Source organism: Scyliorhinus torazame, chromosome 14 (assembly GCF_047496885.1).
Source record: "Scyliorhinus torazame isolate Kashiwa2021f chromosome 14, sScyTor2.1, whole genome shotgun sequence".
NCBI lineage: Eukaryota > Metazoa > Chordata > Chondrichthyes > Carcharhiniformes > Scyliorhinidae > Scyliorhinus > Scyliorhinus torazame.
Window position 1 is genome coordinate 160,333,309 of NC_092720.1, and position 27,039 is coordinate 160,360,347.

General features: G+C 48.0%; 1 protein-coding gene across 1 annotated transcript; it reads left to right on the forward strand.

Moving 5' to 3' along the window:
* Positions 1–2,690: 2,690 nt before the first annotated feature.
* On the forward strand, positions 2,691–22,009 carry LOC140390118 (uncharacterized). The gene is made up of 5 exons (XM_072475043.1): positions 2,691–2,915; positions 7,459–8,135; positions 9,120–9,478; positions 18,881–19,031; positions 19,123–22,009. The coding sequence occupies exons 2-5, from the start codon at positions 7,823–7,825 to the stop codon at positions 19,809–19,811; spliced, it is 1,512 nt and encodes a 503-aa protein (XP_072331144.1). The 5' UTR covers positions 2,691–2,915; positions 7,459–7,822; the 3' UTR covers positions 19,812–22,009.
* The last annotated feature ends 5,030 nt before the right edge of the window (positions 22,010–27,039 follow it).

Consider the following 27,039-nt stretch of genomic DNA (forward strand, 5'->3'; position numbering starts at 1 on the left):
AAAACAAAGGCCGAACACCTGCAAAACCTGGAGGTTTTCAGCAGCAGGCATGCGCCTAAAGAGGGAGAAATGCGTTTTCTGAGCTCCGCAACTCACCTATCTGGGGTACAAGGTTGATAAATCAGGGCTACAACCTTTGGGGGATTGGGTGAGGGCAATTAAAGATGCACCGGCCCCACCACAATCCAGGAGTTAAGGTCTTTTTTAGGACTGATGACATATTATGGAAAGTTCGTGCAGAACAGAGCTTCCATCTTGGACCCCCCAAACCAATTACTGAAAAAGGGGCAAGCCTGGGAGTGGTCCGCCAGCCAAGACAGGGCTTTCAAGAAGATAAACGAACAGCTTTCCTCAGAGAATGTCTTGGCACACTATGACTCCAGGAAAGAGTTGGTGCTCATGTGCGACGCATCTCCATATGGTGTTGGTGCAGTTTTGGCACACAGAGGGCAAAATGGACAGGAACGACCTATAGTATTTGCTTCCAGGACGCTGGCAGCAGCAGAACGAAAGTGCGCCCAAATCGAAAAGAAAGGACTGGCTGTGATCTTCGCAGTGAGGAAATTTCACCAGTAAATCCCTACCAGGGTGGAAATTCAATATAATTACAGACCACAAGCCATTGCTGGATTTGTTGAAAGAAGACAAAGCAATACCACCAATAGCTTCGGCCCAGATCCAACGCTGGGCCCTACTACTGGCGGTGTGCTAGTATCAACTGGAGCATCGGCCAGGAACCCGGGTGGCAAATGCTGATGCACTAAGCAGGCTGCCATTATCGCCATTAGTACCCAAATAGAGTAAACGGTAATGATGCTACATTTCCTGGACACCCTTCCAGTGGCCGCACAAAATGTTCGTTTATGGACCCAAAGGGACCCAGTTTTATCAAAAATAAAACATATGGTGCTAACTGGGGAGATGGAAAGACCGGTCCTGGCGGAATTCCACCCTTACTGGAGCAGAAGAGAGCAGATCACCGTGGAAGACGGCATCCTGCTATGGGGGGCTCGAGTAATAGTTCCAAAGCCGTCGAGCCACACTGACTGAACTACATCATGGGCGGAGTCTCAAAAATGAAGATGCTGGGCAGAAGGTATGTCTGGTGGCCGGGCCTGAACACAGACATAGCGGCTTTGGTAGGTCAGTGCCAAGAATGCCAAAAAGGCCAGAAGGTGCCACCGGCAGCCCCGCTGCATCCATGGGAATGGCCAGGTAGACCATGGTGAAATGAAAATCGCTTATTGTCACGAGTAGGCATCAATGAAGTTACTGTGAAAAGCCCCTAGTCACCACATTCCGGCGCCTGTTCGGGGAGGCTGGTACGGGAATTGAACCGTGCTGCTGGCCTTCCTTGGTCTGCTTTAAAAGCCAGCGATTTAGCCCAGTGAGCTAAACCAGCCCCTTCACGACTTCACGACTTCATGCCGATTTTGCAGGCCTGTTTATAGGTTCAATGTTTTTTATAATAGTAGATGCCCATTCCAATGGCTGGACGTCTACAAAATGAACTCTGCAAATTCAACAACTACCATTGAAAAACTCCGCACCACGTTCGCAACTCATGGTATGCCAGAGGTGTTAGTTTCGGATAATGGTTTTCACCAGCCAGGACTTCACAACATTTATAAAGTCGAATGGCATTCGGCACATAAGGACGGCACCATACCACCCTGCATTGAATGATTTGGCGGAGAGAGCCGTCCAGACCTTAAAAGTCGCGTTGAAGAAACAGTCAGCAGCATCATTGGACACCAAACTGTCACACTGGCTATTTGACGACAGAACAACCCCACACACCACAACGGGAATAGAACCGGCGGAGCTACTCATGGGCAGACGACTCCGAACCCGGCTGAGTCTACTATTCCCTAATTTAGGTGGCAGAACAGAGCATCACCAAGAGGCCCAATGCAGGGGCCATGACAACACACGCTGAGAAAGGCAGTTCAACAGGGGTAAAAATGTATGGGTCAGAAATTATGCGAATGGTCCCACATGGGTAACAGGAACAGTCAAGGCCAAGACAGGACACGTATGAGATACGTGTGGGAAAACATGTAATAAAGAAACACCTGGACCAGGTGCGGGCCTCAGATCCGTTTCCTCCTCCGGAGCTGACTCAGACCAGCATACCATGGACCGTGGAGAGTCCTCCCCGACATGCCCGTCCGACACCACTGGTGAGGACATCGGACTCAGATATGGACACCGTGGATAATGCCGCAGCTGTACCCCTGCCGCCGGAGGAAAGGGGCGAACCGCCCATCAGGCCCTCACATCGGAAAAGATGGACGCCTAGCCGTTACACCCCTCCACGTCAGAGGCCAAAGTGGAGGAGCCACACCCGGCGCAAAAACGAAGCAGGAGACCCATGAGTCACGAGGACCATGGGGGCTCCTCGGACTTTGGGGGGTAGGGGTGTAATGACTTAGTCCAGGCTTTTGAGATTGGCCAATTAGAATACGGGTTCCCTGATTAGTGGCTAATCAGGGAATCCCTTTCTGTGTATATAACAGGGAGTCAGATCCTCTACACTCCCGGTGTCAACAGCAGACTGAATGGTCATGGTTGTTCAGCTAATGGGTTTGTAAATAAAAGCAATTCTGGTGATGGGACTTCTGCCTCCGTGGACTTATTACACAGGAACTGAGATAGCAGCTGCAATAAGTGATTTTTTTTTATTCAGATGGGACAATGACAAGTTTAAATCCCCACCTGAGCTGCTGCTCAAAGTCGCCTCCGTTTCCCCGGTCAGTTTCCCAAACTTCAGGAAACTCCTGTTCCTGCAGAAATATTTGGATTGTCTGTGAGAGACGTCAATCAGAGAGCCCACCCACTCTGCCCATTCTCTCCTCTTCCTCTACCACAGCTGCTTCACTTCCTGTAGGGACTCCAAACCAAGTCAGGAGATGGTGAGTGAAGGAGCAGAATTTAGAAGAATTACATTGCACAATATCCACACTAATGTTCAGGCAGTCTGACTATCCTGTGGGCAATCAGGTGTGCAAATGCCCCTTATGCTGTGTGAGAAGATCCAGCTCAGAGACCTGTTTACTCGGTGCTTTGTGCTGAGCTGTTTGATTGGCTGTGTGTTGGATATTGAGGGTATTTATTGGAAGCATTTTCCCTCTGATTTACAGGCTGAGTTTTGTTGATGGGTCATTGCTGAAATATGAGCAGGTGAGGTGTAATTATCTGGTAGGGGCAGAGACACATTTATTGAAATGTCTTTAAGGATTTTACCTGCCTTTCCCAGAAGCCTGGGCTTGGATTTGATAGTTTTGCCCAGTGCTGTGTCTGAGAGCTGAATTTGGGATGTGCAGTCTGAGTGAGTGCAGTGTATTTAATTTCCCAGGATAAACTAGAACCCCCAATCAGCTACACTGAAGCAATGTTTTCCTCAGCTTCCAGCACTTCCTGTCCAGTCTGTTTTCTTCAAATAATTTGGGAAAACGAGGGGAGAAATTTCAAAATCTCCATTGAACTAACATTTCTCCTGAGTGTTTTTATATTAATCACATGCGCGAAAGATAAAACTGGGCTCTGTCAACACACCGCAAGCTCATGGTGAATTTGAGAGCCTTTTACACTCCGGCAGACTGTCTTTTCCATTGCCTTCATGCTGTTTGGGAAGAGAGGGTCTGGGTGGATGAAAGAAAGTTGTCTGAACAAAGAACAAAGAACAAAGAAATGTACAGCACAGGAACAGGCCCTTCGGCCCTCCAAGCCCGTGCCGACCATACTGCCCGCCTAAACTACAATCTTCTACACTTCCTGGGTCCGTATCCTTCTATTCCCATCCTATTCATATATTTGTCAAGATGCCCCTTAAATGTCCCTATCGTCCCTGCTTCCACTACCTCCTCCGGTAACGAGTTCCAGGTACCCACTACCCTCTGCGTAAAAAACGTGCCTCGTACATCTACTCTAAACCTTGCCCCTCTCACCTTAAACCTATGCCCCCTAGTAATTGACCCCTCTACCCTGGGGAAAAGCCTCTGACTATCCACTCTGTCTATGCCCCTCATAATTTTGTATACCTCTATCAGGTCGCCCCTCAACCTCCTTCGTTCCAGTGAGAACAAACCGAGTTTATTCAACCGCTCCTCATAGCTTATGCCCTCCATACCAGGCAACATTCTGGTAAATCTCTTCTGCACCCTCTCTAAAGCCTCCACATCCTTCTGGTAGTGTGGCGACCAGAATTGAACACTATACTCCAAGTGTGGCCTAACTAAGGTTCTATACAGCTGCAACATGACTTGCCAATTCTTATACTCAATGCCCCGGCCAATGAAGGCAAGCATGCCGTATGCCTTCTTGACTACCTTCTCCACCTGTGTTGCCCCTTTCAATGACCTGTGGACCTGTACTCCTAGATCTCTTTGACTTTCAATACTCTTGAGGGTTCTACCATTCACTGTATATTCCCTACCTGCATTAGACCTTCCAAAATGCATTACCTCACATTTGTCCGGATTAAACTCCATCTGCCATCTCCGCCCAAGTCTCCAGACAATCTAAATCCTGCTGTATCCTCAGACAGTCCTCATCGCTATCCGCAATTCCACCAACCTTTGTGTCGTCTGCAAACTTACTAATCAGACCAGTTACATTTTCCTCCAAATCATTTATATATACTACAAAGAGCAAAGGTCCCAGCACTGATCCCTGTGGAAGACCACTGGTCACAGCCCTCCAATTAGAAAAGCATCCCTCCATTGCTACCCTCTGCCTTCTATGGCCTAGCCAGTTCTGTATCCACCTTGCCAGTTCACCCCTGATCCCGTGTGACTTCACCTTTTGTACTAGTCTACCATGAGGGACCTTGTCAAAGGCCTTACTGAAGTCCATATAGACAACATCTACTGCCCTACCTGCATCAATCATCTTAGTGACCTCCTCGAAAAACTCTATCAAGTTAGTGAGACACGACCTCCCCTTCACAAAACCGTGCTGCCTCTCACTAATACGTCCATTTGCTTCCAAATGGGAGTAGATCCTGTCTCTAAGAATTCTCTCCAGTAATTTCCCTACCACTGACGTAAGGCTCACCGGCCTGTAGTTCCCGGGATTATCCTTGCTACCATTCTTAAACAGAGGAACAACATTGGCTATTCTCCAGTCCTCCGGGACATCCCCTGAAGACAGCGAGGATCCAAAGATTTCTGTCAAGGCCTCAGCAATTTCCTCTCCAGCCTCCTTCAGTATTCTGGGGTAGATCCCATCAGGCCCTGGGGACTTATCTACCTTAATATTTTTTAAGACACCCAACACCTCGTCTTTTTGGATCACAATGTGACCCAGGCTATCTACACCCCCTTCTCCAGACTCAACATCTACCAATTCCTTCTCTTTGGTGAATACTGATGCAAAGTATTCATTTAGTACCTCGCCCATTTCCTCTGGCTCCACACATAGATTCCCTTGCCTATCCTTCAGTGGGCCAACCCTTTCCCTGGCTACCCTCTTGCTTTTTATGTACGTGTAAAAAGCCTTGGGATTTTCCTTAACCCTATTTGCTAATGACTTTTCGTGACCCCTTCTAGCCCTCCTGACTCCTTGCTTAAGTTCCTTCCTACTTTCCTTATATGCCACACAGGCTTCGTCTGTTCCCAGCCTTTTAGCCCTGACAAATGCCCCCTTTTTCTTTTTGACGAGGCCTACAATATCACTCGTCATCCAAGGTTCCCGAAAATTGCCGTATTTATCTTTCTTCCTCACAGGAACATGCTGGTCCTGTATTCCTTTCAACTGACACTTGAAAGCCTCCCACATGTCAGTTGTTGATTTGCCCTCAAACATCCGCCCCCAATCTATGTTCTTCAGTTCCCGCCTAATATTGTTATAATTAGCCTTCCCCCAATTTAGCACATTCATCCTCGGACCACTCTTATCCTTGTCCACCAGTACTTTAAAACTTACTGAATTGTGGTCACTGTTACCGAAATGCTCCCCTACTGAAACATCTACCACCTGGCCGGGCTCATTCCCCAATACCAGGTCCAGTACCGCCCCTTCCCTAGTTGGACTGTTTACATATTGTTTTAAGAAGCCCTCCTGGATGCTCCTTACAAACTCCGCCCCGTCTAAGCCCCTGGCACTAAGTGAGTCCCAGTCAATATTGGGGAAGTTGAAGTCTCCCATCACCACAACCCTGTTGTTTTTACTCTTTTCCAAAATCTGTCTACCTATCTGCTCCTCTATCTCCCGCTGGCTGTTGGGAGGCCTGTAGTATACCCCCAACATTGTGACTGCACCCTTCTTATTCCTGATCTCTACCCATATAGCCTCACTGGCCTCTGAGGTGTCCTCTCGCAGTATAGCTGTGATATTCTCCCGAACAAGTAGCGCAACTCCACCTCCCCTTTTACATCCCCCTCTATCCCGCCTGAAACATCTAAATCCTGGAACGTTTAGCTGCCAATCCTGCCCTTCCCTCAACCAGGTCTCTGTAATGGCAACAACATCATAGTTCCAAGTAGTAATCCAAGCTCTAAGTTCATCTGCCTTACCCGTAATGCTCCTTGCATTAAAACATATGCACTTCAGGCCACCAGACCCGCTGTGTTCAGCAACTTCTCCCCGTCTGCTCTGCCTCAGAGCCACACTGTCCCTATTCCCTAGTTCTCCCTCAATGCTCTCACCTTCTGACCTATTGCTCCCGTGCCCACCCCCCTGCCATACTAGTTTAAACCCTCCCGTGTGACACTAGCAAACCTCGCGGCCAGGATATTTATGCCTCTCCGGTTTAGATGCAACCCGTCCTTCTTATACAGGTCACACCTGCCCCGGAAGAGCTCCCAGTGGTCCAGATAATGGAAACCCTCCCTCCTACACCAGCTGTTTAGCCACGTGTTTATCTGCTCTGTCTTCCTATTTCTAGCCTCACTGGCACGTGGCACAGGGAGTAATCCCGAGATTACAACCCTCGAGGTCCTGTCTTTTAACTTTCTGCCTAGCTCCCTGAACTCCTGCTGCAGGACCTCATGCCCCTTCCTGCCTATGTCGTTAGTACCAATATGTACAACGACCTCTGCCTGTTTGCCCTCCCCCTTGAGGATTCCCTCTACCCGTTCGGAGACATCCTGGACCCTGGCACCAGGGAGGCAACATACCATCCTGGAGTCTCTTTCACGTCCACAGAAGCGCCTATCTGTGCCCCTGACTATAGAGTCCCCTATTACTATTACTCTTCTGCGCTTTGACCCTCCCTTCTGAACATCAGAGCCAGCCGTGGTGCTCTTGATCACTATCCAGTGTCCCTGCTGGAAACAGAGAGTGTATGACAGTCAAGTGAGGAAAAAGAAAGGACTTGTACCTGATCCCCTCCACACACACACAGGGGGATAACAGACTGGCACTCACTGTGAAAAAGTCTCTGAGGAGTCAGCCCCTTCATCCAAGGGAGAGACCGAGATGGAGGAAATCATTTTTCCTTTTCCTGTTTTACAGAGGATTGTAGCGGACTACAATAGAAAATACAGAGAGGATACACTCCACAGATAGATCGTGACCACCACCCAAGGAACACCTGCACATCCAGTCCCTTCTCAGTGTTGCTCAACACAGAAGTTTGGGCAGGAAAACCATCTTCTGGAAATCGGTCGGGTCAGGGGAGCTTTGTCATATTGTCAGATCTGAAACTGGTCAATGGTGTGGAACCTGTTGCCGGTCGGTCAGGGTAAGGTTGGGAGAAGTATAGGTGGGCTACATGAGAGCTTCAATCATTCATCGAGCCTCATGGACCACTGACTCATTGTTACAGGTGAGGCACTGTTCAAGACTGAGTTGTGAGTTGGGAACAGGATCATAAGAGATGTGTGACAAATCATTCTCACAGTCATCAGCCCTCCATCAAAACCAGCACCTTCACACAGAGGAGAAACCCTTCATGTGTAAGGTGTGTGACAAATCATTCACACGCTCGTCACGGCTCAGTGAACACCAACGTCTTCACACAGGGGAGAAACCTTTCACGTGTGAGGTGTGTGACAAATCATTCACACTATCATCAAGGCTCAGTGAACACAAACGTCTTCACACAGGGGAGAGACCCTTCAGGTGCAAAGTGTGTGACAAATCATTCTCGTGGTCATCGTACCTCCGTCTGCACCAACGCATTCACACAGGTAAGAAAGCCTTCACATGCAAGGTGTGTGACAAATCATTCATACAATTATCAAGGCGTAGAGGAACTGAGGGCATTGTTAAATTTGCGGATGATACAAAGATACGTAGAGGGACAGGTAGCGTTGAGGAAGTGGGAGGCTGCAGAAGGATTGAATAGCTATGACAGTGGGCAAAAAAGTGGCAGATGGAATCTAGTTTGGAAAAATGTGAGTTGTGCACTTTGGTAGGAAGAATAGAGGCATTGACTTTTCTAAATGGGGAAAGGCTTTGGAAATCTGAAGCATGAAAGGACTTGGGAGTTCTCGTTCAGGATTCTCTTAAGGTTAGCATGCAGGTTCAGTTGGTAGTTAGGAAAGCAAATGCAATGTTGGCATTCATTTCTAGAGGGTTGGAATACAAAGTGGGGATGTATTGCTGACACTCTATATGATTCTGGCCAAAAGCCTTTTGGAATATTGCGGTGAAGTTTTGGACCCTACATCTAAGAAAGGATGAGCAGGCCTTGGAGGGTTCCAGAGGAGGCTCACAAGAATGATTCCAGGAATTAAAGGCTTGTATGAGGAGCGCTTGAGGACTCTGGGTCTGTACTCGATTGAGTTTAGAAGGATGAGGGGGTACTCTCATTGAAACTTGCAGAAATGTAGGGGACTAGATAGAGTGAACGTGGAGAATATGTTTTCACGAGTAGGAGAAACTAGAATCCAAGGGCATAGCCCAGACTGAAGTGACGATTCTTTGAAACAGAAGATGGTGAGTCTGTGGAATTCATTGCCCGAGAAGGCTGTGGAGGCCAAATCACTGAGTGACTTTAAGACCGAGATAGATAGGTTCTTGATTAATAAGGGAATCAGGGGTTAAGGGGATTGGACAGGAGAATGGGGATGAGAAACATATCAGTCATGATTGAACGATGGAGAAAACCCGATGGACTGAATGGCCTTAATCTGCTCCGTTGTCTAATGAACACAAATGTCTTCACTCAGGGGAGAGACCCTTCAGATGTGATGTTTGTGGAAAGACTTTCAGTCGAAGAGACATCCTTCTATCACACCAGAGAATTCACACAGGGGAGAAACCCTTCCCATGCAATATCTGTGACAAATCATTCTCGCAGCTATGGAACCTCCGTGAACATCAACGCCGTCACGCAGGGAAGAAACCATTTACGTGCGAGGTGTGTGACAAATCATTCACACGGTCATCGCAACTCCGTACACACCAACACCGTCACACAGGGGAGAAACCATTCACGTGTGACGTGTGTGACAAATCATTTGCACTGTCATCGTCCCTCCGTAAACACCAGCGCACTCACGCAGGGGAGAAACCCTTCCAATGCAAGGTAGGTGACAAATTATTCTTGCACTCAAATGGTTTATTGCATACACCATCATATTTACATGGACGGTATGTATAAATCATTCCCTTAATCGCCTTCCCTCTGCACACAGCAACACATTCACATGTAATAATCTTTTAATAATGGTATGTAACAAATTGTTCTCTGATTAATCAGCCCTCTGCCCACTCTGATGAGAAACCACTTATTTGCGAGGTGTGCGACAAATCAATCTCATGGTCAGTGCATCTCCCTTACACTAAGCGTTGTCTGTCTAGTTTACCCTCCAGTACTCACACAGGGAGGCTGTCTTTCCAAAGCACAGTCTGTCTCAGCAGTGTCTGTCCCTCCATCAGTCCAATCATTTCAAGAAGGTCAATTTAACCTTTGACCTAGATTGCCAAACATCACCAAAACAAGTCATCAGTATGGACAGAAGCTCCTGCTCATACCATAAGAGCTAGGAGCAGGAGTACGGAATTCAGGACCTCGAGCCCACTCTGCCATTCAATTCGATCATGGCTGATCTCTTCTCAGCCTTGACTCCACTTACCTGCTCATTCTCCGTGACCCTTCAACCCTTTACGACTAAAAAATCTGTCTATCTCCTCAAATTTACTCAATGCCTGGCATCCGCCGTGTAATAATAATAATCATCTTTATTATTGTCACGAGTAGACTTACATTAACACTGCAATGACGTTACTGTGAAAATCCCCGAGTTGCCACATTTCGTCGCCTGTTTGGGTGCACTGAGGGGAAAATTCAGAATGTCCAAATTACCTAACAGCTCGTCTTTCGGAACTTGTAGTAGAAAACGGAGCAACCGGAGGAAACCCAAACGGAGAATGTGCAGACTCCACACAGACAGTGACCCAAGCCGGGAATCGAACCTGAGACCCAGGCGCTGTGAAGCAACAGTGTTAACCACTGTGCTACTATTCTGGGGGTAGTGAGCTCCACAGATTCATGACGCTTTGAGAGAAGTAAATCAGCTGTCCTAAAACTATGACCTCTCGATTTCCCCACAAGAGGAAACATCTGCTCTTCGCCTACTTTGTCAATATCTTTCCTCTAGACCCGGAAGAGCATAGGCCTCATCTGCTCAATCTCTCTTCACAAGACAAACCCATCATCTTTGGAATCGATCTAGTGGGTGGCACAATGGTTAGCACTGCTGCCTCACAGCACCAGGGACTCGGGCTCAATTTTAGCCTTTGGTGACTGTGAGGAGTTTGCACGTTCTCCCTGTATCTGAGTGGGTTTCCTCTCGGTGCTCCGGTTTCCTCCCACAGTCAAAGAATTGCAATTTAGGTGGATTGGCCATGCTTTAGTGTCCCTGGGTTAGGTGGAGTTTGGGTGGCACAGTGGTTAGCACTGCAGCCTACAGCGCTGAGGACCTAGGTTCGATCCCAGCCCCGGGTCACTGTCAGTGTGGAGTTTTCACATTCTCCCCGTGTCTGCGTGGAATTCACCCCCACAACCTAAAGATGTGCAGGTTGGGTGAATTGGCAATGCTAAATTGTTCCTTAATTGGAAAAAAAGTAATTGGGTACTCTAAATTTAAAGAATAAAAAAAGGTTAGGTGGGATTATGGCAATAGGGCGAGGGAGTGGGCCGAAGTAGGGTTCTCTTTCGGAGGGTCGGTGTAGGCTCGATTGACTGAGTGACCTCCTTCTGCACTGCTCTAGGGCTATTATGATTCTTCTATGATTCTAGAACATAGAACATACAGTGCAGAAGGAGGCCATTCGGCCCATCGAATCTGCACCGACCCACTTAAGCCCTCACTTCCACCCTATCCCCAAAACCCCTCCTAACCTTTTTGGTCACTAAGGGCAATTTATCATAGTCAATTCACCTAACCTCCAAGTCTTTGGACTGTGGGAGAAAACCGGAGCACCCGGAGGAAAGTCACGCAGACACGGGGAGAAGGTGCAGACTCTGCATAGACAGTGACCCAGCAGGGAATCAAACCTGGGAACCTAATGCTGTGAAGCCACAGTGCTTCGCACTGTGTTACCGTGCTGCCCATCTATGAACCTACTCTGAAGTGCCTTCAATGCAACTACTCCTCAAATAAGGAGACCAAACTGTACACAGTACTTCAGGTGCGGACTCACCAGTGCCTTATACAGTTGCAGCAACATTTCCCTTTTATATTCTATCCCTTTAGGTATAAAGACCAAAATGTCATTTGCCTTATTACCTGCTGTACCTGCATACTAGTTTCCTGTACAAGGACACCCAGATTCTTCTACACCGAAGCACTGAGTTTTCTCTCCATTTAGATAATAAATTGCTTTTCCATTTTTCTTTTCAGAAATATTTTTATTCAAGGCTTTTTACATATCTACACAAAACTATCAGAAGACCAACGCACCAACATGAACAAAAACCACATCCCCAATACCAATCTGTCACCGCATCCCGTTCTATGTTCTATGCTCCTACTTTTACCCCCTTATCCCTCCGCCACCGAATACACCTTGAAGAAGTCAATGAACGGTTTCCACCTCTAGGTGAACCCCTACGACCCTCGAAAAACTTGACCTTCTCCACCGCAGGAATTCTGCCAGGTCACTCAACCATAACCCGCCTTCGGCGGCGGCTCCTAGTCCCGCCAAGACAACAAAATACATATCTAGGCTATCAGGGAAGCAAAGGCCAATACATCGGTCTCTCTCCCCACCTGGACTCCGGGGGCGAAATTCACCCCCAACGGCGCGATGTCCGCCGACTGGCGCCAAAAACGGCGCCAATCAGACGGGCACCGCGCCGGCCCAAAGGTGCGGAATGCTGCGCATCTTTGGGGGCCGAGCCCCAACATTGAGGGGCTAGGCCGGCGCCGGAGGGAGTTCCGCCCCGCCAGCTGGCGGAAATGGCGTTTGTTGCCCCGCCAGCTGGCGCGGAAATGCGGCGCATGCGCGGGAGCGTCAGCGGCCGCTGACAGTTTCCTGCGCATGCGCAGTGGGGAGAGTCTTCCGCCTCCGCCATGTTGGAGGCCGTGGCGGAGGCGGAAGGGAAAGAGTGCCCCCACGGCACAGCCCCGCCCGCGGATCGGTGGGCCCCGATCGCGGGCCAGGCCACCGTGGGGGTACCTCCCGGGGTCAGATCGCCCCGCGCCCCCCCCCAAGACCCCGGAGCCCGCCCACGCCGCCTGGTCCCGCCGGTAAATACCAGCTTTGATTTACGCCGGCGGGACAGGCAATTTCTGGGCGGGACTTCGGCCCATCCGGGCCGGAGAATTGAGCGGGGGGTCCCGCCGACCGGCGCGACCCGATTCCCGCCCCCGCCCAATCTCCGGTACCGGAGACTTGGGCGGGGGCGGGTTTCACGGCGGCCAACGGCCATTCTCTGACCCGGCGGGGGGTCGGAGAATGACGCCCGTGGATCTTCCGACACACCGAATATCGCCACCTCCGGAATTGAGGCCACCCTCACATTCAAAACCCGGACATAACATCCAAGAACCCATGTCAAAACGTCTTCAGCTTTGGACACATACAACACATGTGAGCATGAATCGCGGCCCCCCTCACACTGTCCACACCTATCCTCCACCTCTGCAAAGATCCGGCTCATTCTTGCCACCATGATGTGAACCTCTGCACCACCTTAAACTGGATGAGGTTTAACCTTGTCGGCGAGGACGTGTTCGCCCTCCGCAAGGCCTCTTTCCACTTCCTCGGCCTGCACCTCCCCTCCCAACTCCTCCTCCCATTTACGGTTGACTCCTTTACTAAAGCACCCTCCCTTCCCCTGTATCATCCTCCGACAACTTGTCCTGCAGCACCGGAGGCGGCAGCCCCGGGAAGGTCAGCACCTCTTTCCTCACGTAATCTCTCACCTGCAGGTACTAAAGCTATTCCCTTTGGCAATTCATAGGCTTCCTCCAAGTCCTCCAGTCCTGCAAACCTACTCCCTATAAACAAGTCCCTAAAGTACTATATCCCCACCTATCCCCACCCCCGGAACCTCGGACCCAGCCCCACCGGCACAACGCAATGTTGTCACATATCCGCACCCACAACGGCATGCCCTCCAACCCGAAATGCTGTCTACACTGGCTCCACACCCGTAATGCCAAAACCACCACTGGGCTCATGGAGTACCTGACTGGCAAGAACAGTGCCTTTAAACTCATCGACCTACACGCCGCTGCCTCCATCTGCCCTGACAGCAATCCCTCTTCCACTGGCCATTTCCTCACCATTGCTAAGTTTGCCACCCAATAATAATTGATGAAATTTGGCAACGCCAGCCACACTACACCCCGCCTCCTCTCCCAGAAAATCCACCTCTACCGCAGGGTACCTATCCCGCCCACATACCCAAAATTATCCCGTTAACCTTCCTGGAAAAGGACTTGGGAAGAAAGATAGGGATGTTCTGGAACATGACATGAACAAGAACCTGGGCAACACCGTCATTTTCATCACCTCCCCCCGCACTCAATCCCTTTCCAGCCCCTCGATGCCCTAAGTGGCAATCCCAAGGCGAAAAGCAACGGAAGAGCGGGCACCGCTGCTCATCGCACGATGTAACCTGAATTACCCCAAACTTGTCCTGTTCGTCTGGACGCTCGCCACCGGCGCCCTGTACAACACCCAAATCCAATCCACAAACCCCTGACAAAACCCGGACCGGTCCAACAATACACCTACTCCATCCGATCCTGCCCCTCCGAGGACATCATAATTACATTAAGCAGCCTGCGCATATTCGCCAACAACTGCCTTCCCTTCACAAATTCCGTCGGGTTCTTTCCCATCATCCCGGCACACTTTATTTGTGATGCCAGCACCTTCGCCAACAACTTTGCATCGACATTAAGCAGCGATATGGGGCGGTATGACCGACACAGCTCCAGGTCCTGATCAGGGAGATGGAAGCCTGCATCAATGTCAGAGGGAGCTCCCCCCTCTCCCTCACCTCATTGTACATTCTCACTAGCAGTGGCTTCAGCTCCGCACCAAACGTCTCGTAAAACTCTACTAGGAACCCATCCAGCCCCAAGGCCTTCCCTACCTGCTTGCACCCACACCCATCCCCTCCCTCAACCCGATCAGGGCACCAGCCCCTGCACCCTCTCCCCCTCCACCTTAGGGAACTCCAACACATCCAGGAACCGTCTCATCCCATCCTCCCCGGGCAGAGGCTCTGACTCGCACAACCTCCTGTAGAAGGCCTCATATACCTCATTCACCCCCTCTGGGTCGTCACCACCTTACCCCTCTCGTCCCTCACTACCAATCTCCCTCGCCGCTGCCTGCTTCCTCTGATGGGCCAGCATACTACTCGCCTTTTCCCCGTCCTAGAACAGGAATACAATGTCCGCCTTCAAGCTGCTGAAGTGCGCGAAAATACGCAACCGTTTAACTGGCCCATTCAACCCTTGCACGTTCCGCGTGATCAGCCTGGTCAGGGTGCTCCCTCACGGTCCCCTCCCCTGTCAATCAGCCGCCCCCTTTTTACACCATTCCCAAGCCCACGTCATGCGCCCCTCCTGGCCAGCCCCAAGATGTCCGTCACCATTTCTCCCTTCCCAACTGCGCCACACCAACCAGACTCATGTCAGGCACACACCCCCTACAGCCAAACAAAGAACTAACCCAATTCCCCCTCCGCACACCTTCCTCCTGACAACCCCCCACTTCATTCCCGTTAACTAGCCAGCCCAGCTAATATGGTGGCTGCCGTCTAAGACCTCTGACTTCCCCTCACCCTCCCAGTCCAACCCTCCCAACCACCAACAAACAAAGGGCACACTCACTATCAACGCTCCCCTGTCGTAATCTGCCCCAATCCACCCACCCAATATGCCCCATAATTTACCCAGAACTCCTCCCCAAAGTTCAGTGTCTTCACACTCCTCCCAGTCTATGGTCCCTCACACAGTCCATTGCCTCCTCCGGCGAGTCAAAATAGAATTCCTTTTGGTGAGTCACCCACAAGCTGACAGGGTACAAAACCCAGAATGTCACCCCATTCTTGTCGTGGACGGCCTTAATCCGATTATACCCGTCCCTCTGCTTGGCCAGCTCTGACCAAGTTCCTAGTAAATCTGCAGCTCAAGCCCCTCTCAGGTGCATTTCTTGGTCTGCATTGGCCACCTCAGGATCTTCTTTTTATCCAGGAACCGATGCAGCCTCACCACCATTGCCATTGGCGGCTATTTCACCTGCAGCCTCCTCCTCAGCGCCCTGTGCCCCCAATCCACCTTGAGGAGCCGGTCAAAAGCCCCCTCCCCATCAACCTATCCAACATGCTTGCCACAAACTTAGCGGCCTCCGCACCTTTAATGACTTCAGGCATCCCAACGATACTCAGATTCTGCCTCCTGGAGCGGTTCTCAAGGTCCTCCAATCTCTCTCAGACTTTTCTCACTGCTCATCACCATCCCCATCTCCGCCTCCAGTGAGGTCAGCTGATTCTCAGGCTCCACCACCGACTCTTTCACCTTCTGGATCGCCAGGCCCTGAGCCACCTGTCTCTGCTCCACCCACTCAATCGCCACCCGAAGCGGTTCCACCACCTTGGCCAAATCTTCTAAGGCCTCTTTCCTCTGCTGCTGAAATTTGCCATTCAGGAACTCCACCAGCTGCGGCTCCGTCGACCACTGGGAGGGCAGCGTTGCCCCTTACCCTCCGTGCCACCTTCACCTGTGTCGCACCACAAAACATTTCCTGCTCCAACTACTCAGTTCATGGTAGGGCGTTCGGGAGACTTTAAGAACAAAGATATCTCGGAGTACAGGCTCCTTGAAGGTGGGGTCACAGGTGGACAGGGTGGTGAAGAAGGCATTCAGCATGCTAGGTTTCATTGGTCAAAATATTGAATACAGGAGTTGGGACGTATTGTTGTACAAGACATTAGTAAGGCCACACTTGGAATACTGTGTACTGTTCTGGTCACCCTATTATAGAAAGGATATCATTAAACCAGAAAGAGTGCAGAAAAGATTTACTAGGATACAACCGGGTCTTGATGGTTTGAGTTATAAGCAGAGGCTGGATAGACTTGGACTTTTTCCCTGCAGTGTAGGAGGCTTAGGGGTGGTCTTATAGATGTCTATGAAATAATGAGGGGCATAGATAACGTGGATAGTCAACATCTTTTCTCAAAGGTAGGGGAATCAAAAACTAGAGGGCATAGATTTAAGGTGGGAGGGGAGAGATACAAATGGGTCCAGAGGGGCAATCTTTTCACACAGAGAGTGGTGAGTGTCTGGAACAAGTTGCCAGAAGCATAGTGGAGGCAGTAGTATTTTGGCTTTTAAAAGCATTTAGTTATATGGGTAAGATAGAGGGACATGGGCCAAATGTGGGCAATTGGGACTAGCTTAGTGGTTAAAAACTGGGTGGCATGGATAAGTTGGATCGAAGGGCCTGTTCCAAGCTGTAAACCTCTGGCTTTAACTGCTCTCTCTTTTACGTGGCACTTCTCGTCCGCTGATCAATAGACCCCAACCTCACCAGAGGAGTATTATCTTCCGAGGCACCCTTCCACCTTGCCCTCAAACACCACAACATTTGTGTGCGGAAGGACCGGAAAAAAATCCACCTTGAGCAGGAGCCACCAAATGTGTGACCCCCACTCCATGGCCGCTAAGTGAAGTCCTCACCTTTCCATTTTCCTGACCAAAATAGATAATCTCACACTTATCCATATTAAACTCCACCTGCCAAATTTTGGCCGACTCACCTATTCTATCTGTACCCATTTGTAAATGTCTTATTTCCTCATTGGAAACTTAATGTCCCAACTATTTTAGTCTGATCTGCAAAGTGGCTTTAGTACCTTCGATCCCTACATCCAAGTCATTAATATAGATTGTAAATAGTTAGGTATCAGTCTTCTATCCAAGCTCATAAATTACCCCAAATCCCATGTGATCTTAACCTTGTGTATTAATCATTGGTGCAACACCTTATCAAATGCCTTCTGGAAGTTCAGATATACTACATCTACAGATAGTCCATTATCTACCTGGCTTGTTACATCATCTAAGAACTCTAGCAAATTAGTCAAATATGATTTACCTTCATTAAAACATGCTGACTGATGAATTGCGTTTTGATTTTCTAAATGCCATGTTATTCCTTAATAATAGATTCTAATGATTTCCCAACAACAGATGTTAAACTAACTGGTCAAGAGTTTCCTTCTCTCTGCCTCCCTCCCTTTTTGAATATGGGCGTTACATCCAAAGATGTGCAGGTAGGTGGATTGGCGATGCTAAATTGCCCCTTCATGTTCAAAAGGATATGTATGTTAGATTAAAGGGTTAATGGGTAGAGCGAGAGAGTCACTTTGGGTGAAGTACGCTTTCAGAGGATCGGTGCAGACTCGATGGGCCGAATGGCCTCCTTCTGCACTGTAGGGATTCCATGATTAGCATTTTTCCAATCCACTGGAACCTTTCCCGAATCCAAGGAGTTTTGGAATACTATAACCAATGGATCCACTATCTCTGCTGCCCCTTCCTTTATGACTCGGATATGGGCCATCAGGCCCTGAGGACTTGACTACCTTCAATCCCAACAGTACTTTTTCCCTATCGATGATGATTTTTTTATACGTGCCTCCTTTTCTATTACCTTTGCATGACCTGTTACTATTGAGATGGTATTAGTGTCCTCCACCATGAAAACGGAGGCAAAATATTGATTTAGTGTGTCCGCCATTTCTTTTGTTCCCCACTATTAGCAGCCCAGTCTCATCCGCCAAGGGACCAACATTCACTTCAGCTGCTCTCTTCCCTTTTGAACATTTATAGATGCTTTTGCCTTCCTTTTTTATATTTCGTGCTAGTTTTATTTCATAATTTACCGTTGCTCTTTTTATTACTTTCTCCAATAACCCTTTGTTGATCTTTACAAACTTTCCACTGGCCTTTGCAATATTGCCTTTTTGTCTTTATGTTATCTGCAGCTTCCTTGCTCAGCCATGTATGTCTTCACCCCCCCCCCCCTTACAATCCTTCTTCCTCTCTGGAATATACTTCAGTTGGGATAAATGCACAAGTTTCAGAGGATTGGTGCAGACTTAATGGGCTAACGGACCACCTTCTGCAATGGAACTCTGTGCCATGTTCTATGTTTCCTTGTGATGGACAAGAGGTCTATATCTGAATATTAAATCCATATGTTAAACTTTGAAACTTTAAATCGTAGATTTTGAGTTGAAAATACAGAAAGATCACATTATGTTTTTTTACTGATTTTATGAGGTGTTTTAAGATGCAGTTGCCTTGGAGATGGCTCTGACTTTGGAATAAGATTGAACTCTAATCAGAAGTTCCCCTGGGTGCAGGCTGAAATCTGCCTCGGAAAATGTATCACAAGACAGCACAGTAAAGTTTGGACCATGATTCATTTTTTATTTTCATTTCTGATAAAGCTGGCCAATAACGCCCAGGAGCACTCGTTGACTGGAGGCCGGGTGCCGTACATCAAGGAGCTGACGGAACAGGAGGAGTTCACGAGGAAGCTGTTTGGCCTCTCCAACCCCATGATAACCAATGGCGGATCAGATATGGGGATGAGCGAAGGTGATGTCAGCAGCTGAGTGTTTAAACCATCAGGAGGAGAGAGTTAATTTATTTGATAAATGATAATAATTGTGATTTTCTTCCTCTGAAGATACACAGGTGTTCATGGGCACGTCTGATGGTGATGGAGGAGAGTTGACAGCAGCGTCCGAGATTCCTGAAAGGGCTGATGAGGAAGGGGCGGAGGTGAATACCTCACAGCAATGTGGCATGGCAGCTGCAATGGAGGAGGGAGAGGAGTGTCAGGGGGCTAAGATGTCTGATATGGATGGTAGTGTTAGTGAGTTCAAGTTAAATATTAAAGTTTGTGTGAAAGAGGAGGCCTGTGATGATCTGGCTGCTAAGGTAGAGGGGGGGCGCTCAGAACCTTCTCGAGGTGAGGAACCTGGAGCTTTGAAAGCTGAAGCTCCACCGTCTCCACAAGGACAATATCAGGCCTATTCTGCTGTTGAAGAAAATGAAATTGATCTGAAACCCCTTGAACACTTGTATCAGGAACAGGTTCAAAGTACAGAGAGTTATCAGGCCACTTGTAACTTGCCCCAGCAAATTTTGACTGAGTTTAAAACAGATGTTAGCCAGAATCTTCAAAGAAACAATGAGATTCTTCAGCAGCATCTACAAAGAAACAATGAGATTCTTCAGCAGCATCTACAAAGAGACAATGAGATTCTTCAACAGCATCTACAAAGAAACAATGAGATTCTTCAGCAGCATCTACAGAGAGACAATGAGATTCTTCAGCAGCATCTACAAAGAGACAATGAGGTTCTGCAGTAGCATCTGCAAAGAAACAATGAGATTCTTCAGCAGCAGAATGAGGTTCATTGTCAACTTCTGCAATGAAACTTTGAATGAAATGAGGCAGATTCAGTCTCGGATTGTACTACCTGCACCTTCTGGCCAGCAGCAGCAGCCTAGTGCAGAGACATCTACTGCTGGACATGTTTCTGGTCCAAGAGAGGTCACATCACGGGGACGGGGGAGTCAGGGCATTAGGGTCCATCCCTCCAACACTACCTTCTCAACCCCATTATGTTTCCCTTCTGAGGGATATTTTTCTGTCTGGAATTTTCCATTACAGAGAGCCTCTCCATCGTGAGAACAATGGTGGAAGAAGCCCGAATCCGTGAGTATCCCTCTGATCACAGCACTGCCCATTTTCGTGGTATCAGAAATGGGCTGGTTGGGATTTGCGTATTTCAGAGGCAACTGTCCATAGAAATAAGCAGCTTTCTCCACTCATGTGGTTTTGAGTGAGAGATGTCTGAAAACCAACTTATGCAGATTAGACCCAGTCGGAGCAGGTCTGAAATCCGTGGGTTTGTTTGGATCCTTTGCAGAGGGTATGGTCCCAAACATCTTTGTGGGAATAAGCTTCCTTTTGACATGACTGAAAGTAGAAATGAACGTGCATGAAAAATGTATAAACTCATTGGAACTGAGAACTCAAAGATCTGTCAAAAATAGTTGTCAGAAGTTTCAAGATGAACTATCAAAAGGAGCTGTAAAGCTACCCAGGCATTTAAACCTCCTGCCTTTTAAAAAAATAAAGTCAGAGTAACCAGTTCCTTTTTTCAAATTAAGGGGTAATTTAGCATGGCCAATTCACCTGTCCTGCACATCTTTCTGGGTTGTGGGGGTGAGACCCACGCAGAAATTAGGAGAATGTGCAAACTCCACCTGGACAGTGAAGAGGGGCCGGGATTGAACCCAGGTCCTCGGCGCTGTGAAGCAGCAGTGCTAACCGCTTCACCATCGTGCTGCCTCCAAAAACCTCCTGTCTTTATCTCAAAATTATTGGAGGTGTTAAAAATGATTGCCTTTCACGCTCTCCCTTGAAGTAAGCTTCATGGATTGGATTAATGTTGCATGTCACATTTCGCAACCATCCATTCTCACAGATCATTTTGATTGACTGTTCCAAGTGGTTATGGGCCCTTTGAACTGGGACTATGAATTTCAGTGCTTTTTTTAAGACCGGATGATGCAATTGAAAGTAATGTCTGTTGGAAGAAATTAAAGTGTGACTTCCGGTGGTGGCCATTGAGTGTGTGGTTGCATATTTGCTGGAGGCGGAATTGTTTGATCCTTGTTACCTGCTCACTGGTGCGTTTGCTGGCTCAAACTTTGGGAACAGTTAGAGCCAAGGATTCTCCTTCGGGTGGGCATGTCTCAGTCCTATCAAACAAGGAGTGTAACTATAAAAGGGCAAGTGGAGTTTTTGACAGTCAAGTTCCAGCAGCAAAGGCAGAGACCCCAAAAGACCTGGCGAAGGTAACTGATCCGATTCGGACAACCATTGAGAGAATGGAGTGGAGGTTGGAGGTACATAGTGCGTTGTTCCAAAAAGTGGAAGAGTCGGCGGTGGACCATGAGGGTTGGTCTCGCTGGTGGTTACGCCTCGGTGGAGGTGGTGGTGGGAGGGGCCAAAGGAAACTGAGGGAGCAAGTGGATGGTTTGGAGAATTGTCGAGGAGGCAGAACCATGTCCCTATGTTTTGGACGTGTCTGAAGTTGGAGGGGTTTTGGAAAAAGTTTGCAAATGTAATGCCAATGATCTTGGAAGTGAAGGTGGCCCCAAGACTGGGTGGCGATATTTGGGGTGTCGGAGGATCCGGAGTGCAGGTGGGGAGAGAGGCTGATGTGGTAGCCTTTGCATTCCTGATAGCTCGGAGGCAGATCTTGTTGAGCTGGCGGGACTCTGAGCAGCTGAAAGCAGGGACATGGGTGAGCAACTTGGCAGAGTTTCACCACCTAGAAAAAAATCAAGTTTGCCATTAGAGGGGTGGTGAAGGGTTTCTCCACAAGGTTTTGACTTCTATAGGGGACAGTAACATGTCAGTCGGGCGGTGGAATCTTTGTTCTGTCTGTGTTTTGGGGATTTGGGTGAAAAAAAGGGGATGGTATGGAGGAATAGTGGTAATTGTGCATGGTTAACTGTTGCTGTTGGTCGTTTCTGTTCTGTATATGTTTGAAAATACCTCTAATAAAATATTTTTCAAAAAAGAATGTGGATTATGCACCAGAATCGAGTTTTATTTTGACTCACTAGAGGAGACGAAGGACTTTGAGAGAGATGATGGACTGGGAGGAGTGTGAGGACATTAAACTTTAGAGTGGGGTTTTGCATAGTGCTGCACATCGGGTTGATGGATTGGCGAAGATTACAACGAGGGGAGTGGAGAGGGTCAGTGTACCTTTTATGTTTCCTCGTATGTTTGGGGGAATGGGGCTGAAGAGCAGACTTGGGTGATGAGGGGTAGCCAGAGGGCCCGGGCCAGCCACAATGCTAGCTGGTTGGACTGGTTAACGGGAGTGAAGTGATGGGTTTTCAAGAGGGGGGAATGAGTTGGTTCTTTGTTTGGTTATGGGGAGGGGGGGTTGGGGGAGGGAGGCTTAGGTGGTTGTGATTCACAGAATCACAGAGAATCAAAGAATACTACAGTGCAAAAGAGGCCCTTCGGCCAATTCAGTCTGTACCGACGCATGAAAGACCCTGACCTGCCCACCTAATCCCACTTGCTAGTACTTGGTCCATAGCCTTGAACGTTTTGGCATGACAAGTATTCATCCAGGTAGTTTTTAAAGGATCTGAGGCATCCCGTCTCTACAACCCTCCCAGGCAGTGCATTCCAGACGTTCACCACTCTCTGGGTAAAAACGTTTTTCCACAAATGCCCCCCTATCTTCCCAACCCTCACTTTGAACTTGTGTCCCCTCATACCTAACCCTTCAACTAAGGGAACAGCTGCTCCCTATCCACCCTATCCATACCCCTCACAATCTTGTACACCTCAATCAGATCACCCCTCAGTCTCTTCTGCTCCAGAGAAAACAAATCAAGCCGACCCAACCTCTCTTTATTACTTAAATGTTCCATCCCAGGCACTGGTGAATCTCCTCTGCACCCCCTCCATTGCAATTACATTCTTCCTATAATGTGGCGACCAGAATTGCACACACTCCAGCTGTGGCCTCACCAAAGTTCCATCAGCTCCATCATGACCTCCCTGCATTTGTAATCTGTGCCTCGACTGATAAAAGCGAGTGTCCCATATGCCTTTTTCACCACCCTATTAACCCACCTATCAGACCTTTCATAGTATACTTCATTGTTAAATTACCCCTTCCAAAGTGTATCACCTTACACTTTTCAAGGTTAAATTCTATCTGCCACTTATCCGCTCATTTGACCATCCCGTCTATATCTTCCTGTAACCCAAGACGCTCAACCTCACTTTTAACCACCCGGCCAATCTTTGTGACATCTGCAACCTTACTGTTCCTACCCCTGCATAGACATCTATGTCATTTATATAAATGACAAACATTAGGGGGTCCATAACTAATTGGTACGCCACTGGTCACTGGCTTCCAGACACTAAAGCAGCAGCTTATCATCAACCTCTGTCTCCTACCGGTGAGCCATTTATTAATCCAACTTATCTAAAACCCTGTATCCCATGTGCATTTGTCCTCTTAATAAGTCTCCCATGTGGGACCTTTTCCAAGGTGTTGCTGAAATCCATGTAAACTACATCAACTGCACTATCCTCATCTCTGCACTTGGTTACATGTTCAAAAACTTCAACCAAATTTGTCATGTGTGACTTCCCTTTGACAAAGCCATGCTATTTCTGATCATACCTTGTCTCTCCAAGTGTAGCAGCACGGCAGTACAGTGATTAGCACAGTTGCTTCACAGCTCCAGGGTCCCAGGTTCGATTCCCGGCTTGGGTCACTGTCTTTGCGGATTCTGCACTTTCACTCTGTGTCTGCGTTGGTTTCCTCCGGGTGCTCCGGTTTCCTCCCACAGTCCACAGATGTGCAGGTTAGGTGGATTGGCCATGCTAAATTGCCCTTGATGTCCAAAAAGGTTGGATGGGGTTACTGGGATAGCATGAAGGTAGGTGCTCTTTCCTAGGGCCAGTGCAGACTCGATGGGCCAATTGGCCTCCTTCTTGAGCAAAATCTATGATCTCCTTCAGAATTTTCTCCATTAGTTTCCCCACCACTGACGTGAGACTCACTGGTCTGCAGTTCCCTGGCTTGTCTCTACAACCTTTCTTAAATAGTGGGACCACATTAGCTGTTCTCCAGTCCTCTGGCACCTGCCCCGTGGCTAGAGAGGAATTAAAAATTTGGGTCAGAACCCCGGAAATCTCCTCCCTCGCCTCCCAAAGTAGTCTGGGACACAATTCATCCGGACCTGGAGATTTGTTCACCTTTAAGCCTGACGACACCTCCAATACCTTGTAATTCTCTATGACAATTTGCTCAAGAACCTCACAATCTCTCTCCCTGAGTTCCATAACTACCTTCTCATTCTCTTAGGTGAAGAATTGATGTGAAATATTAGTTCAACACCATACCAATATCCTCTGGCTCCACCCACAGATTTCCCCCTTGATCCTTAATGGGCCCTCCCCTTTCCCTGGTTATCCCTTCCCATTGATATACTTATGGAATATCTTGGGATTTTCCCTACTTTTACCAGCTAAGGCTTTCTCATATCCCCTCTTTACTCTCCTAATTGATTTCTTAAGCTCCATCCTGCACTTTCTGTACTCCACTAATGTCTCTGCAGACTTGCTCCCCCTATACTTGTTAATAGCCTCTCTTTTCCTTCTCACGGTATCCTGAATGTCTTTGGTCACCCATGGTTCTCTGGGTTTGTTACTGCTTCCTATTACCCTAGAGGGACCATATTAGGCCTGAAATCTCTCCATTTTATCTTTGAATGCCCCCCCCCCCCCACACACACACACACACACTGCTCTTCTGGAGGTTTCCCCACAAGTAACTCCATTCTACCTTGGCCAGATCCTGCCTTATTTTGTTAAATTCCACTGCCCCCGCCCCCCCCCCCCAATCCAAAACCTTTTTTTGCAACTTGTCTATTTCTTTGTCCATAACAAATTTATATTGAATCATGTTGTGGTTGCTATCACTAAAATGCTCTCCCACCATCACATTAACCACCTGTCCGGCTTCATTCCCAGAATTAGGTCCAGCACTGCACCATCCCTTGTTGGATTCTCTACCTATTGAGCTAAAAGTTTCTCATGTATGCATTTTAAGAACTCTATCTAAGCCCTTAACATGATGGCTATCCAAATGAATTTTGGGAAAGTTGAAATCACCTAATATTAATTACTCTCTTGTTATTTTTACACCCTACTGCAAATTGCACACACACATTTGCTCCTCAGTCTCCCGCTGACTATCTGGGGATCCATAATAAACACCTAGCAACGTAGCTGGCCCTTTTTTTATTCCAAAGCTCTACCCACAAAGCTTTGTATGATGCCCCCTCCAAGCTAATATCTTGCCTTACTGCAGTAACTGCCTTCTTAACTAATAATGCAATGCCTGCTCCTCTTCTACCTTCTCTTCTATCCCCTCCTCTGTGTTTCCTGAAGATTCTATATTCCGGGATGATGAGCTGCCAATCCTGCCCCTCACTCAACCATGTCTCTGTGATAGCTATTATATCAATTACACGTGTCAATCATCGCCCTTAACTCATCCGTTTTACCTTTAATATTCTTAGCATTAAAGTGGAGTCCATCCAGCCTTTTCTTACCCTCTTGAAACTTACTACTGCTGTATTCCCTCTGACCTGATTACTTTTCTATATATTGTACCCAATTATTTTTTTCCAATTAAGAGGCAATTTAGCATGACCAATCCACCTACCCTGCACATCTTTGGGTTGTGGGGGCGAAACCCACGCAAACACAGGGGAATGTGCAAACTCCACACGGACAGTGACCCAAAGCCGGGATCGAACCTGGGACCTCGGTGCCGTGAGGCAGCTGTGCTATCCACTGCGCCACCGAGCTGCCCCTGCTTTTCTATATTATACTGTGTCCCTATTCTGCTGTAAATCTGCCCCTGCCAAACTAGTTTAAACTCTCCCCAACAGCACTAGCAAACCCGCCAGCAAGGATGTTAGTCCTGCTCTGGTTTAGGTGTGGGCCGTCCCACTTGTACAGGTCCCACCTTCCCCCAAAACAGTACCAATGGTTCAGGAATCTAAAACCCTCCCTCCTACACAAACTCTTAAGCCACGCATTCATCTGTGCTATTCTATCCTTGTACTCATTAGCACGTGGTACTGGGAGTAATCCTGAGATTACAACCATAGAGGTCCTGCTCTTTAGTCTATTGCCTAACTCCCTAAGTTCTTGATGCAAGACCTCCTCCATCTTTCGATCTATGTCACAGCCATGGGGGATTCCTGTACTGACTGCCTGCCCTTTCTAGCAGTCACCCATCTGTCTGCCTGCACCTTGTGTTAACACATCTCTATAACTCTTGTCTATGATGCTTTCTGCCATCTGCATGCTCTTCAGTGCATCCAACTGCTGCTCCAACTGAACCACGCGGTCTGTGAGGAGCTGCCTTTGGATACACTTTCTGCAGATGTAGTCATCCGGAACGCTGGAAGCATCACGTACCTCCCACATCTCACAGTTGGAGCACTGCACCACGCTGACTGACATTTCTAGCCTGATTAATTAAGTCACAATAAATAGTTATTAAATTTAATACTAATTAATCAATTACGTTAAAATAAATACTTATTAAATTTAAGTAAAAAATTAACTTTATGATCCATTGCGCTAAATTTCTCCGAAAAATATTAAATGCTCAATGCACTAATCTCCAAGTTACTCCCCTACTTAGTTAATTACTCTAAATTTTAAAATTAGAACAGATTCCCGCAGGTCAAAAGTTGACAGTGACGTCACTTTGCCGTTTTTTTCCCGCAGTACCCAATACCCAACAGGTGAGTTCTTTATACTTACTGTTCCGAAGCTCCTCCTCCCCGAGTTCGCGCCAACTACGCTCCCTGCCGACTAGTTAGATTAATTCTAATTTTCTATGGCCATTCTTTGCTTGTCCTTGTTACTACCAATTAGAGCCCTTACAGATTATGAACCACAAAACTTATTTTTAAACTATAATTGCTGAAAGTTGTAAAGACTTACCGTCCTTGC